The sequence below is a fragment of the Cavia porcellus genome, unplaced genomic scaffold (assembly GCF_034190915.1).
Source record: "Cavia porcellus strain 051 isolate PalLab524CR breed Dunkin Hartley unplaced genomic scaffold, mCavPor4.1 scaffold_10, whole genome shotgun sequence".
Classification (NCBI taxonomy): domain Eukaryota; kingdom Metazoa; phylum Chordata; class Mammalia; order Rodentia; family Caviidae; genus Cavia; species Cavia porcellus.
In genome coordinates, this window is record NW_026947493.1 from 34,186,673 (window position 1) to 34,204,210 (window position 17,538).

Here is a 17,538-nt window from a genome sequence, read left to right on the forward strand (position 1 = left end):
TCAGTTACTGGATTACTTTACTGAATTACAAGGAATTTAAAGATCAAAGAGCTGTTGTACATAGTATTTGCATCTTTTTCTCCGAAAACGTGAAACTTCTCCACTTTGTTTTTCTTTCATTTCGGTTGTACTTAAGTGCTTTTCCATCTGTCTCAGCACAGACATGGTCTGTGCCCACAGACGTGCAGAGCGTAAGAATCCATTGCCCTGTCTGTGGGGCCGCTGCAGCTGTGGTGCCCCGTTCTGGGGCCTGAAAGCTTCTCCCAGGACCTTTGCTCCCGAGTGGTGCCCAAGTAGGAGAGGCTGGTGCTAGGCTTCTGTGTTTCCTGTTAACAAGAAGATCCTCTAAAATGTTAAATCATGAATGCTTTGGTAATGAGGCCCAAGCGACCTTCCCTCCTCCCGCAAAGTTGGGAAAGCCTCTATTAGACTGTATTTCTTAAGAATCAGAGCTCCAGAGTTGGGGCCATAAGCCCCTCAGTCACCCAACTGAGCCCTACACCTGCCTCACCCTGAGAGTGCAGTGAGGATGGGAGAGAAAGGGAAGGCGGGGCTGCCCCTCACCAGCAGCTTTCCCCCAAGCAGGGACGCCAGGAACTGTGCCAGCCTGAGCTGAGCTGACTCAGGTATGACACTTGGCTTCAGTGTAAAACTTGCAGCCTCCTCAGGAAGCCTGACTTGGGAGGAAGCAGCAGCCACATGCAGCTCCTGTGCAGAGCGCCCTCCCCAAGAGGGAGCCCAGAAGAGAACTATTCCATCTAAGGGAGCAGGACCCTGGCTGGAGCAGGCCATGTGCATACAGGAAAGGACGTGGCATCGGCTAACCCTCCTCCTGAAACAGGCAGGGAGGAGGGGCCTGGCCTGAATGCTGGCCTTCCCCAAGGGGCCCACAGGGAAACTGGGGAAAATGAACTTGACTCTCACTGATTAGTACTGGTGACGTTCTCTGAGATATTATCTAGTTTTCAGCCACTGAGTAGGGCCACCTGGGTCCCAGTGTCATGAGACAGTTTCAGGAAAGTGCATTTGCAGCAAAGGCTGTGCTGGTCAGTCTTCTAGGCCTCCCTGGGGCTTCTCTGATCATCCTTGGCAGTGGTGGCATTAACGCTGGGTGGCCAGCGTCTTGGGCTTGTAGACTGGAATGTCCTTATCCCAGAGTGCGGGCAGCCCTTTGATAATGTCAGCTGCTTTCTCTGCGATCATGATGGTGGGAGCATTCAGGTTGCCGCTGACTATGCTGGGCATGATGGACGCATCCACAACCCTGAGGTTCTCCACTCCCAGGACCCTGGTCTCTGGGTCTACCACCGCAGTGGGATCAGAGGGCTGGCCCATCTTACAGGTGCACGAGGGGTGGTAGGCGCTGTCAGCTTTTGCCCGCACAAAGGCGTCTATCTCCTTATCTGACTGCACGTGGCTTCCTGGCTGCAGCTCCTTGCCCCGGAAGGGAGCCAGGGCTTCCTGGGCAAAGATTTCTCTGGACAGCTTCACGCACTGACGGAAATCCTGGATATCGGCCTCTGTGAAGAAGAGACGAGGAAGCCCCTCCTCTCACTGTGCCAGCCTCAGCAGGTTCACAGGATGGAGAGGCTTAACAAGCTATGGGAGACAAAGCTCACAGACACGGAGGACATAGCCACCAGGTACTAGTCCCCTGCTCATTGGCTGACATCCTAAATCTGTGATACCTGCCCTAGAGGCCTGGGTTTAAGTCAGGGTGCCAACTTCGCTATGATTCAGGGATAAGAACACACATCCCACCCACGAATGCCTATGCATCATCCTAGGGAAGAACCTGTCCCTAGGGAGGGCAGCTGCCTGCAGTGGCTCTGGCATACGTGCCAGGCCCTGGTGCCCCCATCTCCAGCTGTGTAAAGGGAGCCCTGGGCTTACTCAGTGCACAGTGCACAGCAGCTCTGGCAATTCAGTCTGGCAGAGCTGAGGAGAACAGAGGGCACCCTGGCTCCCAGGACAGGTAGCTCCAGGAGCCAAGAAGGGGCTCCATACAGGCATCCCCTCACTGGAGTCAGACACAGGACGGAGATGCTGCCTAATTACCTGTTGACAGGTAGTTGGGTTGGATCACAGGGTGCTCCTGGGGGTCGGCACTTCTCAGTTTGAGCCAGCCCACACTCGTGCCCCGCATGGGCCCCACATGCACCTAAGAGAGCCCAGAGGATACAGTGAAACCCACAGTGACCTCAAGGGGTAGGCGAGGCCTTAAGGTTTCCTGGATGGGGGCGAGGGGAACTCTGCATCCAGAGTCACTGAGAGCAGACAGTGCCCACGTCATATCCAGTTCCACGGTGACTCAAAACCACCTCAGTGACTCTCTCTCCCTGCCAGCTTTACATTCTGTTGTCCCAGACTTTCGGGGTCGCACTCCCAGGGCCAAAGCAGCCTTATTTGTCCACTGCCAGTGTCTAGGTCCTAGCACTCTTGCCTGAGCTGCCCAGGTCCCACTCCTTTACCTTCCTGCAGACAGATATGCTGTGTTCCCTCCTTGGGGGAAGATTCCAGGCCTGACTCCCTCACACAGGCCCTGCAGCTCCCCAAATAGATGGGTGTGTCTGTCCTGCTCACCTGGTAAGCCTCTTGCTGGGTGGAGGCCCGCCCATGGTCAATCACTTGGGAAGGCAGGAAGTGGAACTGGATGTCTGGGTGGGGGACCCCAGGCTGGCTGCGGATGAACCCACCTGTTTCCAGATGGGCAGTGGCTCCATCCCCTGTAGGTCCAAACAGGTCAAGGCAGAAGGGCCAGTTAGGGAGTAGAAGGCCGGCAGGGCATGTTCCTGGCATCTCTCCTCTCCCCTTGCAGCTCCTCTTTGTGCTCCGTCCCAAGCCCTGTCCACACTCTGCTCTTTCCCCAAGGTGGACTCATCCAGCCCCATAGCTGTAAGCATCAATCATGCCAAACGGACAACTGGCACTTTGACACTTCCACCTGCCCCCTGGCCCTTCCCACCAGCTGGCATGCAGGAGGGAAGTGGGGAAGATGCGGAGTGAGGAGAAGCATCTCTAAGAGCAGCTTCCTGGCCAGATATGTGCAAGATCTGCAGCCCAGCCCCAGCATCTTTTCCTCTGGGTACTGAACTCCATGTGAGACTCATCCCTTATGCCTGCAAGAAGAGCAGCTCCTAACCCCTGGACAGCCTCATCTTGACAGGTGCTATAACCCATCAGGCAGGAACATTAGACACCCATTTGGCAGATGGAAAAACTGAGGCTTGGGCCCAAGGCAAATGGCAGAGCTCAACTTCAAAGCTAGCAATGTGAGGCCAGAGCCATCACTCTGCTCCTCAAGGGAGAGATCATGATACCTACATGATACCCAGCATCACGAAGGAGCCCACCTGTGAATTTCCAGAGCCACTCTAGACCAATGCAGAGCTGCCGCAGGGGCTTTTGGGCTGAGTGAAGGGTGATGGGGAGGGTGCACGCCTGCTGAATGTACACTTCCAGGTGGTCCTGCAAGTTCTGGCCAACTCCTGAAACAGGAAGGAGAGGTGAAGGGAAAGGCTTAACTGGGGGACTTAACTGGCTTCTCAATATCCCCTTAGGTTTGAAAAGCTTCCCTGTCGGCTTATGTTCTGGACCAGTGTCAGCTGGGTCCTTGGGTCTCAGCCTAATGCCACTTCCTGAGAAGCAAAGTCTGCAGCCTGTGCCATGTCCAGCCCCTTCTCCTACTGCCCAAGCCCCCTACCCTGTCCATGTGGGAAAGGCTGGCTGGAGCAAGGCAAAGATAACAAACAAGAACTCAGTATCCAGTAAGGTCCAGAGGACCCTCAGACTCATGGAGGGTGTGACAGTTCCACACAGCGTCACTTTTGTCCCCCACCCTACCCCGCCTCAAGCTAATAAAACACACTGTGCTCTTTCATTTTGCAGAAGCGGCCTCCGGGGAGCAGTGAGGGAGGTGCTCACCAGGCAGGTGGCACACCACGGGAATGCCCAGCTTCTTGAGGTCGTCTGCATTCCCCAAACCAGAGAGCATGAGCAGCTGCGGAGAGTTGATGGCGCCCCCACTCAAGATCACTTCCTTGCTGGTGTAAACCTGGAAAAAAGCAGGGCACTGGTCTGTTACATTTCCTGAAGACTCGACTGTTCTCCAGGCTTGTGGACTAGCCAGCACCACCAGATCATGGCCTTGAGGGGTGTGAAGAAAGGACCAGGGACACAGAAAGCTGCTTGCTGGCCCAGGATGAAGAGGGCGGGCCTTGCTGTGCCACCGTTTTCAACTGCAAAGTGTGACCCTCAAAGTGAGCCATGCTCTGAGACGTTTGCAATAGCCAGACAGTCATGAGGGCCTTAAAAACGGGGAGAGTAGATTTAAATCAGATCAGTGAAGGTAGGCCCTGAAATGAGCCATGAGAGCAAGCAAGCAATGATCCAGATCTACACATGGTGTGCAAAACAGTCTTCGACACACTGCTGAGCACAGAAAATGTGCAGTCACATTTTCTATGCAGGGTACAATCGATCACATTTATGGGTTTTAAAATCTCTTAGTATAAATCAATACATTGTGTCAGGTCAACACCCTGAAAGGGCACAGAAGATACCAGACTGCCCTGAAATGAGCATGACAGGTGCGTGGGCACTTACACTAGGCCACCATGGCACCTTTGCCAGTAGTGGGACTGGGGACTTCCTCACCCCACCAGCTCACTGCTTCCTGTGCGGCTGCAGGGATATTCATTACCCTACCACCAGTCCCTCCCTCACCAAGGGACATGTGCCTGCAGCTGGGAGCAGGGCACGCCCTCTGCCCACTCTGGGCCTGACCTGCCCTCTTGGCTGCTGGGGCCTTCCCTGGAGTCCACTCACCTTGTGGCTCTGGCCGTTCTTGACATATTCCACGCCCACTGCACGGGTGCCCTCAAACAGCACCCTGCTCACCAGCGTCCGGGACTCAGCCTTGAGGTTGGGGCGGCTCAGCGCTGGGTGCAGGTAGGCCGAGGCTGAGCTCCATCGCTTGCCTGCAGGACACAGAAAGGTCAGAAACAGCCTCCTGCCCTCCCCCAGTACCTGGGCAAGAAGAGGGAGCAGGAGAAAGAGCCTTATCTCTGCCTGAGCAATCCCTGCCTTCAAACTAAGACCAAAAGACTTCGCCCTACTGAAGCCCAGGGTGACTTGAGGGCTGTTGGGCACAGGTGAAAACCCTCTCACCTTGACAGGCTGACACGGGGCCCAGGACCAGTAACAGAATAGTGAGAGCCCTGAAAAGGCTACCAGCTCCAGCCACCCACCTGTTCTCTGAGCAGGGCCCTGCCTCGCTCTGTACCTCAATTTTCCCGTCTATAAAGCAGGGCCACAGCCCAACAGCAAAGTTGAGGAAGAGCCAGAGGAATGGGCAAGCGAGCCGCAGGCTCCTGGCTGCCTCGATGCCCTCCTCTGTTTACACCAACAGGGCCTCGGGCTCAGAGTTCCCACAGCGGCACCGCGCTGGGTCACTTCTCACTGGCTCCGGATGTGTCCCATGCACCCTGGGGTGCAGCATAACTTCCCTGCCACCCCATACCAGCCTCCTCTCACCCTCCTTTGCTCAGCATGGTGGGGCCACGCGGGAAGGGCCACGATCTGCGGAGGGGCGAGCCGGATGCGCACCTTCATGGATGGTCATGTCCATCCAGCCGAAGCCCTCCTGCTGGAAGCCGTTCATGTCCTCGGTGAGCGGGTAGCCCGCCTGCTGCGCGGCGCTCAGGAAGGCCGGGTGCAGCGGGTTGCCGCTCCGGCCCCGGGACACGTGCAGTGGGCCTGTCCCGCCGCGGTACGAGCCCGCGCCCAGCTCATGCGTCTGTGCGCGGCGGAAGTAGGGCAGGCAGTGCCCGTAGTCCCAGCCCTGCGCGCCCTGGCGCTGCCAGCGCTCGTAGTCTTCAGGGTGCCCGCGCACGTACACCATGGCGTTCAGCGACGAGGAGCCGCCCCACACGCGGCCCCGCGGCCAGTACAGCACGCGGCCGTCCAGGCCTGGCTGCGGCTCCGTGTGGTAGCACCAGTTGTAGCGGTCATCGCACAGGTTGGCCACGAGGGCCGCGGGCATGTGGATCTTCCACAGGAGACGCTTGCTCCCTGCGCGGAGGTCCTTGGGCCCGGCCTCCAGCAGCAGCACCCGCTCGGCAGGGTCCTCGGAGAGCCGGCTGGCCAGCACGCAGCCCGCCGAGCCCGCGCCCACCACCACGTAGCTGTACTCGGCGTCCGAGCTGCTGGAGCCCGCGCTGGCCAAGGCACGGCTCCTCAGGGCGGCCGCTGCCAGGGCTGGCCTTGAGCCCAGGAGCCCTGGCCTCCAGCACCGGAGGACACGCCACATGCTCCACAGAGAGCAATGGAATGATTCACTTCTCCTGTAACGGGAAAAGGGGCTTTGAGAACCCTGACGCCAGCCAAGTGTAACCGCACAGGCCTGTAATCCTAACTGCTGGAGAGTCCGAGGCAGGAGAATCTTAAGTTCAAGGCCCGGCTGGACAAAATAACAAAACGGGTGGGGATGCCGCACATGGTGCTGTACGCCTGTATTCCCAGTATTGTGAAGGCTGAGGCAGGAGAATCTCGAGTTAGAGGCTAACCTGGGTTACATAGTGGGTTCAAGGCCAGCCGAAAGTATACAGTGAAACCCTGCCTCAAAAAAAGAAGGGGGAAAAAAAAAATAAAATGGAGTAGGGATAAACAAAGGGCTACCTATGCCAGGACCCACATGATTAGGGGCATGGGAGACGTGTCCCTCCGCATGCTCACAGGTCCCCGGAGAGGATCCAGGCCTTCCTGCTGGAAGACAAAGGGGAAAAGGGCTCTCCAGTCATTCTAGAGGTCGCTGAGGCCACCAGGTGCTGGGCATTGTGTTCTACACTGTCAGTGCACAAAATAAGAGGAAAGAAAAAGGCTTTTCTCTATCAGTGCAATGAAGAAAAAAGAAAGAGGAAAAGAGAAATAAAAGTATACTGTTGAATCACAGTCTGGGGTTAGGGAGAGAGCCAAGACTTCAATACATGATACCTGGATACTCACTGTTAATTGGTTCTGAGAAATGCGACATGATACAAAAACAACAATCAGTAAACAGACTGCTGGCCTGGAAAGGTTAATAAGTCACAAAGTAACTGACACCAAACTCTAGCCTTTGTATCAAGAACCAAATGTGAATACCAGGACAAAATTTTCACATCAAAATGCGTCAGTATGAATTCAACAAATTTTGAAGCAGTCAATTACGAAGGTGTGACTCTTCCTAAAGGGAGGTGAGGATGAGGGTCCACGGCTGTGACATTCACAAGGTGACCTGAGAAACTACAGCGTGTGCCAGGGGAGTTTAAGCAGGAGGCCACATTGGAACCACCCTCTCAGAGATGTGGAGTCCTGGACAGAAATACCAGTGGCTTTGGAGGGTCCTTTCCCAAAACATTCAAGTCAGTCCCAGTCTGTTCAGTGCACAGAGTTGGAAGGAGAACTAGAACATCCCACTTCAAAAGCTCCCTGGACAAAGACATCTGAGAAAGCCCCCTTTTATGAGGCTCTGGCCACCACTGAGGCAAAACAAGAGAACAGAGAAATCCTGATGAATCTCCCTCACCCTTGCCTGGACCCCTGTACCAGCTAACAACAGCCTAGCACAGGAGGCAGGGTAAGGTAAGGAGAAAAACGGACGCCTCCCTCTTTCCCCCGTGGCAGTGGAGAAACAGGCCGCTGGGCCTTTGGAAAGCCATGCCTGGAGCAGAAACTCAAAAGGGTAACATGCAAAACCTCAGGCTCCCCACCAGCACATGGCAGCAGCAGGCCATAGCTCAGGGCCACCCAGCGGAAGCCATGTTCCACAGTGACAACCTCACAGGGCACAGGGCACAGGGCACAGATCTGATTTACCTTAGTTCCCACCATCCCATTATGTTTAAGACCTGGTGTTCCATAGAAAACTAGGAGACACCACAAAGCAAGACAAATTCATGACTGCTTGTTAAGAGGCAAGGAATCAGGTGAACCAGAAAAGGTGACTTCTCCAGATGTCAGAACCATCAAAGACATGAAAAAGGCAAGAACATTACACATGAGTTGATGGAAAAGATGGACAACATGTGGGACAGAATTGCAGCAAATCTTGGCAACTGTTAAAAGATACAAGAAAAATAAATTTCTTACTGGATACAGCAGAGAAGAGAATCAGTGAAACTTAAGATTAGTTTAACCAAGTGGAAATGTTCAGAAAAGAGGGAAATGGAGGGGGAGGGGAAGGGAATGTAAGAGCTGAGAACTCTGGGACCGCAAGCCATCTAACACAGAGATACTTGGAGTCGTCCCAGGAGACAGAAAGGTGACAGGAGGTGAGGACACACCACAGAGAAGAGGAAATATTTAAAGGAAATATTGCTGAGACTTTTCCAAAATTAGTATAAGACAAGCATCATGGGTTCCAGAAGATTTGAGCATCCCAAACAAGATTAATACCAAGAAAACCCCCCTCTAAACACATCACAGTCAAACTGCTGAAACATGAAGATCAAGAGAAAACCACCAAAGTAGCCAGACAAAAAAAGACACATGGCTGGGGATATAGCTCAGCGGCACAGCACCTGCCTGGCAAGCACAGGGCCATGAGTCCAATTCCCAGTACAGAAAAAAAAAGAAAGAAAAGACACGTATAGAGCGATAATCAAGAGTGATGGCAAACTTTCTGTCAGAAAACATGCAACTCAGAAGATAATTGAGGGACAATTCTAAAGTAAGGAAAGGAGAAAAACCCTAAGCCTAGTTTACCAAGCTTAATACAGGCACCTAAAATAGTCTCTGGGTCCTGTGAATACGTCTTTAAAAATAATGATTATAGTCTAGATAAAATGGCCAATCCCTTGAAAGATACAGAATGCCAAAACACATACAAGAAGCAGCACTTTCATAAGCCAAAATCTATTAAGGAAACAGAATCGAGAATTAAGAACCTTCCAAAACAGAAAGCACTAAGCCCACATGGGCTCTCATGGATCAAGTCTCGTGGCTCGACCAACCATTAAAGGAAGAAAGTACAGAACCATCCCAGTCCTCTACCAATGCTAAGACAGAAGCAGAGGGATTATTTCCTAACTAATTCTATGGAACCAACACTACTATACTACCAAAACCAGACAAAAATATTACAAGAAAACTGTAGGCCAGTATACCAAAATCCTCAACAAAATATTAGCAAATAGAATCTAAATATGATGAAAAGAATTATATACCATACCGAGGCTGGATTCATCCTAAATACCCAACACTAGTTCAGCCTTTGCACCCCCTCACATGAGCAGGCCAGGTAAAATTCACATCATCATAGCTGTGGGTGCAGGAAAAGCAGGGTGGGGGGTCTTGAACATGATAAAGCATATCTACAAAAACCCTACAACTGCTGTCTAATGGTGAGAAGCCTGAAGCTTTTTCCCTTTTGTTTTTTCAGGGGGCGGGGACAGGGTCTTGTTATGCAGTTCAGGCCGCCTTGAGCTCCCTTTGTAGCCCAGGCTGGTCTCAAATTCACAGTGATCTTCCTGCGTTAGCCTCCCTCGTGCTGGAATTACAGGTGTGAGCCACCATGTCCAGCTTTCCTGAAGCTTTTCTACTATGACTGAGCATAAGAAGACTATGTCCTTTCCCACTGTTCTTTTTCACCATTGCACCAGAAGCCCTAGCTAGGGCTTACCTCCCTTTAGGAAGAGTCACACCTTCGTAATTGACTGCTTCAAAATTTGTTGAATTCATACTGACGCATTTTGATGTGAAAATTTTGTCCTGGTGTTCCACATTTGGTTCTTGATACAAACATAACATAACAAAAGGAAATAAAAGATACAGAGCCTGCGAAGGAAGAAATAAAATTCTTTTCAGGTGCATGATCATCTACGTAGAAAATCTGAAAAAACTGACCAAATAAAAAGTAAAACAAAAACTCCTGGAAACGACAAGCAAGGAGACTGCTGGATACAAGGTCAGTGTACAAAAGTCTCCTGCTAGCCAGGTGTCATAAGCACATGTGTAATCCTAGCACTTGGGAGGCTGAGGCAGGGAGATCACAATGTTGAGTCCTATCTGAGCAACTTAGTGAGGCTGTCTCAAAATCAAATAATAAAAAAGAGCGGAGGCTGTAGCTCAACATAAAGGTCCTGGGTTTATTCCCCAGTACTGTAAAAAGCAAGCAAGCTCGTGGCCTATTACTAGCATTGAACAAATGAAATCTGAAATGGAAAGAGTAGCATTTAATTTAGCACTCCAAAGAAATAGACATAAATCTCACAAGACATGTCAGATCTGTAAGAAGAAAACTACAAGACTGAAGAAAGTGATCAAGAAAGGCTATCGGCTATATAACTTCAACCACAGCATTGTGGAAAAGACACACTTCAGAGATAGCAAAAAGATCCATAGTTTCCAGGGGTTGAAGGGAACATTAGAGGGAGCAGAGGGAATGTTTAGGTTCATGAAACTACTCTGATACCATTATGATATGTTAATGGCAGGCGCGTTTCACTATATCCTTGACAAACACAGAATACGCATTACCAGAGTGAGCCCTGAGGTAAACTGTGAGCTCTGAGTGGTCATGTGTGTGACTGCAGACTGGCCCTTGTAATGCAAGTACCGTTCTGTTGGGGGATGCTGACAGCGGGCGAGGCTGTGCTCCTGTAGGTCAGCGAGTATTTGGGAAATGTGTGTATCTTCCTCTCAGTTTTGCTGTCAAACTAAAACTGCTCTAAAAATTAAAATCTTAAAAAAAGTCACAGTCTGACTCTTCCATGTTTGACCCATCCCGACCATTCACCTCTTGCCCCTGGGACTGTCAATAAGAAAACCCTGGAGTTCCTATCCTGTATCTTGGTGTGAGAGTTCGAATTCTCACTCCAACCCATACACAGCCATCCTTACCTTCATCCCAAACCCTAGCCATAATGGAAGTCAGGAACACTTACTCTTTCCTTTGCCAAAGCAATCCCAGGCCAGCTTGGAGCCCTGTCCTGCTCCTCCCCGGAAGCCCTATTACGTGAGCACTAAACCTTTCCGTAGCCTTCTAGTGTGTGTGTGTGTGTGTGTGTGTGTGTGTGTGTGTGTGTGTGTGTGTAGGGTCTCAACACCGAACAGTGGTATTGGTAGTATCTTATCCACCACAGGGCAACCAGGAGACAAAACGACATACCTACAAGAGCATCAGGAAATATAAACTGCTGAGTAGGAGTAAATTTAACAAAATACCTACCTATATACACAAAACCACAAAATGCTGTGAAAAATTAAAGACCATCTAAATATGCAGAGACACTATGAACAGAGAGATTCAGTGCTGATATGTCTATTCTCAAGTTGATGCCTAAATTCAATGCTGCTCAAAACAGCAGGTTTTGTGTGTGAGTGTATGGAAATTGACATGCTGATTTCAAAATCCTATGGAGATACAAATGACACAGAAAAAGTTGTAGGACAATCAAGAGAAACCACACATGGTGGTGAAGAAACCATGGCATGTCACATCAACATGGTTGAGTTCATATTCAGAATATAAAAAAATCAGAGAAGGTTGCAGTTTCAGTTACAATATATGTGATGTTTTAAAACATGCAAGTCATATCTGCTCCAAGCATCAAACCCCAAAAGCAAATGCTGAGAGTTTTAAAGAGAGAAATAGACAGGTCCACAATAATGAAGGACCGCAATTTAATTAATGATACAACAGGTAAATAACAAACAGGAAACTTAACATGATAAACCAACTGGACCTAAAACACACTTAACCTGCGCCTGCCTGGCAAGTGCAAGGTCCTGAGTTTGATTCCTTGTACAAACAAAAAAACAAAACCACTTAACCCAACAACAGAATATAGAATTTTTCTCAGGTGCACATGGAACAATCTCTAGAACAGATTATATGTTAGCTTATGAAACCAGTCAATAAACTGTAAACGACTGAATAACACTTTTTCATATCTGAATAGAATGAATGCAAGCAGAAACCAATAAATTAAGGAAGGAAATACAGAAAGGAATAAAAGGAAAAATCACAAATATGTAGAAATTAAGCAAAACTTTAAAACAACCAATGGATCACTGAAGAAATCCCAAGAGAAAGTAAGATAAAAAGAAAATTTAAAAATGCCAAAATTATGATGTATGATGTTGCATACTTCCCTATGGAATGAACTGATGCTTGGGATTTTTGGTATTGCCCTTTTGAGGTTTATCCTTTCTCCAATCAATAAATGCTGAGGATCTAGGTGCCTTGTGGCTTTTTTTTTTTTTTTCTTTCTTTTTCTTTTTTTTTGGTCCTTCTGAGACAGGGTCTCACTATGCAGTTCAGGCTGGCCTTGAGCTCACTAAGTAGCCCAGGCTGGTCTCGAACTCACAAGGATCCTCCGGCCTCAGCCTCCTTAGTGCTGGGATTATGGGTGTGCACCATCATGCTCCCAAGGCACCGCCATGCCTTTTGTTCCTTGTGACTCACTGGTCATCCCAGATCCCTGCTCTACCACCATTTTGTCTTGCTTGCTCTTTGTTTCTTTTTTTTTTTTTTCCCTTTCTTTCTGCCGTGCGCTGTAACACATAGCAGGAGACTGGGGTGCACTGGAGGGGTCTCCAATAACATGAAAGTGGCACTGAAAGGAAAATGTGTAGCTTTAACTTCATATATTAAAATATAAGAATAATCTCAAGTTAAAACCTAACTTTGAAGAATTAGAAAAATAAAGGAAATCAAAAGCTAACAGAAGAAATAAACAACAGTGATAACTTGATTTAAACACCTTTGTTTGCAAATGATTTGGTTCAAAAGCAGAACTGCAATCAGTAAATGTAATACATCACATCAATACAGCCAAAGACAGAAATCACACACGATCACCTCAATAGATGCAGTAAAAGCTTTTGACAAAGTCCAGCGCTCATTCATGGTTTTTAAAAAAGCCTACACTAAATCAGTAGAGATATTTTATCTCAATCTGATAAAAGCCATCTACAACAAACCAACAGCCAGCATCATACTAAATGGCAAGCAAAAAACAAAGCTTTTACTCTAGCAGCTGGATGTCCACTATTACCACTGTTCAAAATAATTTAGCCAGAGCAATTAGATGAGAGAGAAATAAGAATAGGGATGGGAAAGGAAAAAGTTAAATTATCATTATTTGCAGACGACATGATACCCTACATAGAAAACATCAAATACTCCACCAAAAGACTTCTAGATTTAATAACCAAATTGAGTAATGTAGCTGGTTATAAAGTCAACACTCAAAAATCAATAGCATTCTTGTACCCAAACAACCAACTCACGGACAGGGAAATTAGAGAACCCATACTCTGCACAATAGCATCCAAAAAAAATGAAATACTTAGGAGTCAATCTCACAAAGGAAGAAAAAAATCTATTTATTGAAAATTACAGTATTCTGAAAAAGGAGATCCAAAAGGATATCAGAAACTGGAAAGACATCCTTTGCCCATGGATAGAAAGAACCAAAACAGTGAAAGTGGCCACACTCCCAAAATTGTTATATAGATTTAATGCAATCCCAAACAAAATACTGTTAGTATATATCACAGAACTAGAGGAAACATCCTCAAAATTCATCTGGAACCAGAATAGGCCTTATGGGCATGGTTTTGTTCTGTTTTACCTTTTACCTCTTCCAACTTTCTTTTATTTTTTTATTTAAAAAATTTTTTAAAAGAAGGAGATTAAGATAAAAGAGGACATAACAATATAACAACACAGGTCAGAACAGAACAATTTAAGCAACATAGTGTTTCACCATAAGATAACAGTAGTTACCATAGTGTCTCTTTCCTTGAAATATTTGAGTGTAACTTTGTATACTATAACATCAAACATAACATGACAGTGTAAAACAATTCAAGAGAATGAAAGTATTACTGGGTATTTAGAACCAACTAGCCGAAAACAAACAATGGTATCTATATTATCTCCTTGTCTATAAAAAATTTTGTTTATACCATCCCATATAATAAAATCCAACAAGATACAACATGATAAAACCGATGGAGACAGAAGAACAAAAGCTTGATGGGACTTCAAAAAAAAGATGATATTAAATCAGCACTAGCTATTATACTGTCTTGTTTTCTTTCAAAATAACTGTTCATACCATCACAGACAATAAAATCAAACAGCCCAGAATAAAACCATCCCAATTAATGAATGGAAACATTATAAGGCTTCAAAGCAATACAATGGGGAATTATGATTACCATATAGTTTTATGTATTCTTACCATTCTTACACTAGGAAAACTATTCCGTATTTATATATGTGAATTTGATTTATTTCGCTTATGGGTATGGTCTCAAGCTGTGCCTACTTATTTATAAATATCTCGATGTGATCATTCTTTATAGCTGAGTAGTACTCCATTGTATAAAAATACCACATATTTTTTATCCATTCCTCAGCTGATGGACACTTAGGTTGTTTCCCAGATCTGGCTATTACAAATTGTGCTGCTATAAACATGGGTGCACAAATATCATTGTGGTATGATGTTTTCAATTCTTCTGGGAATATGCCTAGAAGTGGAATAGCTGAACAAATGGGACTCCCAATCCCAGCTTTTTGAGAAATCTCCAGACTGACCTCCACAATGGTTGCACCAGTCTACACTCCCACTAACAGTGCAGGAGAGTTCCTGTTTTCCCACAGCCTCTCCTCCAGCATTTGTTGTTGTTGGTTTTCTTGATCCTAGCCATTCTTTCAGGAGTGAGATGGAATCTCAGTGTGGTTTTAATTTGCATTTCTCTAATGAGTAATGATGATGAACATTTTTTCTTGTATTTGCCATTTGCATTTCTTCATCTGAGAACTGTGTATTCATCTCAGATGCCCATTTTTGGATTGGATGTTTGAATTTTGAGGGTCTGATTTTTTAAAATTCTTTATATGTTTTAGACAGAAGTCCTTTGTCTGAGGGACAGTTCACTAAGATTTTTTCCCAGTTTGTGGGTTTTTTCACTATGATAGAGATTAATTTTGACGTCCAGAAACTTTTTAATAAGAGGTGATCCCAATTATTGATTTTGGGAAGTATTTCCCACGCAGTTTGATTCCTGTTCATGAGTTCTGTACCTACCCCTATATCTTCAAAGTTTTTACCCAATTTGTCTTCCAATAGATCTATAGTGTTTCTGTTTTAATATTCAGATATTTGATTCATTTAGATTTTAATTTAGTACATGGTGATAGGCATGGGTCTAGCTTTAGTTTTCAGCATATGGAGAGCCAGTTTTTCCAGCACCATTTATTAAAGAAACTGTCGTTCTTCCAGTGAACATGTTTGGCCCCTTTATCAAAGATAAGGTGGTTGACTGTGTTTGTTGTTGTGGTTGTATCTTCTAATCTATTCCCACTGATGTTCGGCTCTGTTTTTATTCCAGTACCATGTTGATTTTACTACAGCTGCTTTGTAATATAATTTCAAGTCAGGGATTGTGATGCCTCCTGCCTTGCCTTTGCTACTTAGAACTGTCTTTGCTATTCTAGGTCTCTTCTGGTTCCAGATGAATTTGAGGAGTGATTTCTTGAGATCTATGAGGTATGTTGATGGTATTTTTATTGGGATTGCATTGAATCTGTGTAACAGTTTTGGGAGAATGGCTATTTTTACAATATTGATTCTTCCTATCCATGAGCAAGGGATGTCTTTCCATTTTCTGAGATCATCTTCAATTTCTTTTTTCAGTGTATTATAATTTTCCTTATATAGATCTTTCACTTCTTTCGTGAGAATAATTCCTCACTATTTAATTTTTTTGGTTGCTAATGTGAAGGGTGTGGCTTCTCTTATTTCTCTCTGTGATTTTGTTGTTAGTATATAGGAATGCTATTGATTTTTGAGAATTAATTTTGTATCCAGCTACATTATCGAATTTATTTATTATATCTAGGAGTCTTTCAATGGAGTTTTGGGGGTCTTCTATATAGAGTATCATGTCATCCGCAAGTAATGATAGTTTAACTCCTTCTCTTCCTATCTTTACCCCTTTTATTTCTCTCTCTTGTCTAATTGCTCTAGCTAGTATTTCCAGTACTATATTAAATAGGAGCGGTGATAAGGGACATCCTTGTCTTGTGTCTGATTATAAAGTAAAGGCCTTCAGTTTTTGGCCAGTTAGTATGATACTGGCTGTTGGTTTGTCATAGATGGCCTTTATTATACTGAGGTAAAGACAATCTATTCTAATTTTTTATAAGGTTCTTATCATAAATGCATGTTAGACCTTATCAAAAGCCTTTTCTGCATCTATAGAAATGATCATGTGATTCTTACTTTTGGCTTTATTGATATGGTGGATTACATTGATTGATTTACGTATGTTGAACCATCCCTTCATGCCTGGGATGAATCCCACTTGGTCGTGGTGTATAATCTTCTTGATGATTTGCTGCATCCTATTTGCCAATATTTTATTGAGGATTTTTGCATCTGTGTTCATTAGGGAGATTGGCCTGTAGTTCTCTTTTTTAGTTAGGTCTTTCTCAGGTTTTGGTACTAGAGTAATATGTGCTTCCAGGAATGACTTAGGAAGGATTGCTTCCCTTTCAATTTCATTGACGAGTTTGAGGAGTGTAGGCATTAAATCTTCTTTGTATTTCTTGTAGAATTCTGCAGTGAATCCATCTGGGCCTGGGCTCTTCTTGGTGGGTAAGGACTTAATTACATTTTCAGTTTCATTAATAGAAATTGGGTTATTCAGCAGTTTTACATCTTCTTGACCTAGCTTTGGTACTTCATATGTTTCTAGGAATCTGTCTATTTCTTCCTTGTTATCAAACCTATGAGAGTAGAGGTTTTCGAAATAGGTGTTGATGATCTTCTGTATTTCCACAGAGTCTGTAGTGATTTTGCCTTTTTCAATCCTTATTGCATGAATTTGAGCTTTTTCTTCCCTTTTTAAAATAAGGTTGGCTAGGGGCTTATTTTTATTTATTCTTTCAAAGAACCAACTCTTTGATTCATTGATTCTTTGGATTGTTTTCTTAGTCTCTATTGCATTGATTTCTGCTCTGATTTTTATAATTTCCTCCCTTCTTTTGGCTTTGGTCTTGACTTGCTCTTCTTTTTCTAGATGTTTGAGGTGTAGCATCAGCTTGTTTATTTGTATTTGTTCTGTTTTCCTAATGTAAGAACTCAGTGCAATAAATTTTCCTCTGAGGAAAACTTTCATTGTATCCTACAGATTCTGGTAAGTTGTATTTTTGTTTGCTTGTAGGTATTGTTTAATTTCTTCTTTAATTTCCCCTGTGATCCACTGATTACTCAACAGTGTGTTATTCAGTTTCCATGTATTTGTGGCATTTTTGCTCTATCTTTTATCATTAATTTCTAATTTCATGGCACTATGATCCGATAACAAGCATGGGATAATTTCAACTCTTTTGCATTTATTTAAATATGTTCTGTGGGCTAGTATATGGTCTATTTTAGAGAATGTCCCTTGTACTGATGAGAAGAATGTATATTCTGATGTTTGGATGGAACACTCAGTATATATCTGTCAAGTCCATTTGTTCACAAGTGTGAT

General features: G+C 45.7%; 1 protein-coding gene across 3 annotated transcripts in view; it reads right to left on the reverse strand.

The window, feature by feature from the left end:
- Chdh (choline dehydrogenase) overlaps window positions 1-17,538 on the reverse strand; it is a 39,876-nt gene continuing 22,338 nt past the window's right edge. For all 3 annotated transcript variants that reach the window (XM_013144086.3, XM_013144085.3, XM_063257288.1), the window contains 7 exons: window positions 5,608-6,344; window positions 4,828-4,979; window positions 3,925-4,054; window positions 3,354-3,488; window positions 2,584-2,726; window positions 2,059-2,161; window positions 1-1,520 (listed from right to left, as the gene is read on the reverse strand). In XM_013144086.3, coding sequence (XP_012999540.1) covers window positions 1,102-1,520; window positions 2,059-2,161; window positions 2,584-2,726; window positions 3,354-3,488; window positions 3,925-4,054; window positions 4,828-4,979; window positions 5,608-6,310 — 1,785 coding nt within the window. In that variant the 5' untranslated portion in view covers window positions 6,311-6,344 and the 3' untranslated portion in view covers window positions 1-1,101. The remainder of the gene's footprint in view (window positions 1,521-2,058; window positions 2,162-2,583; window positions 2,727-3,353; window positions 3,489-3,924; window positions 4,055-4,827; window positions 4,980-5,607; window positions 6,345-17,538) is intronic.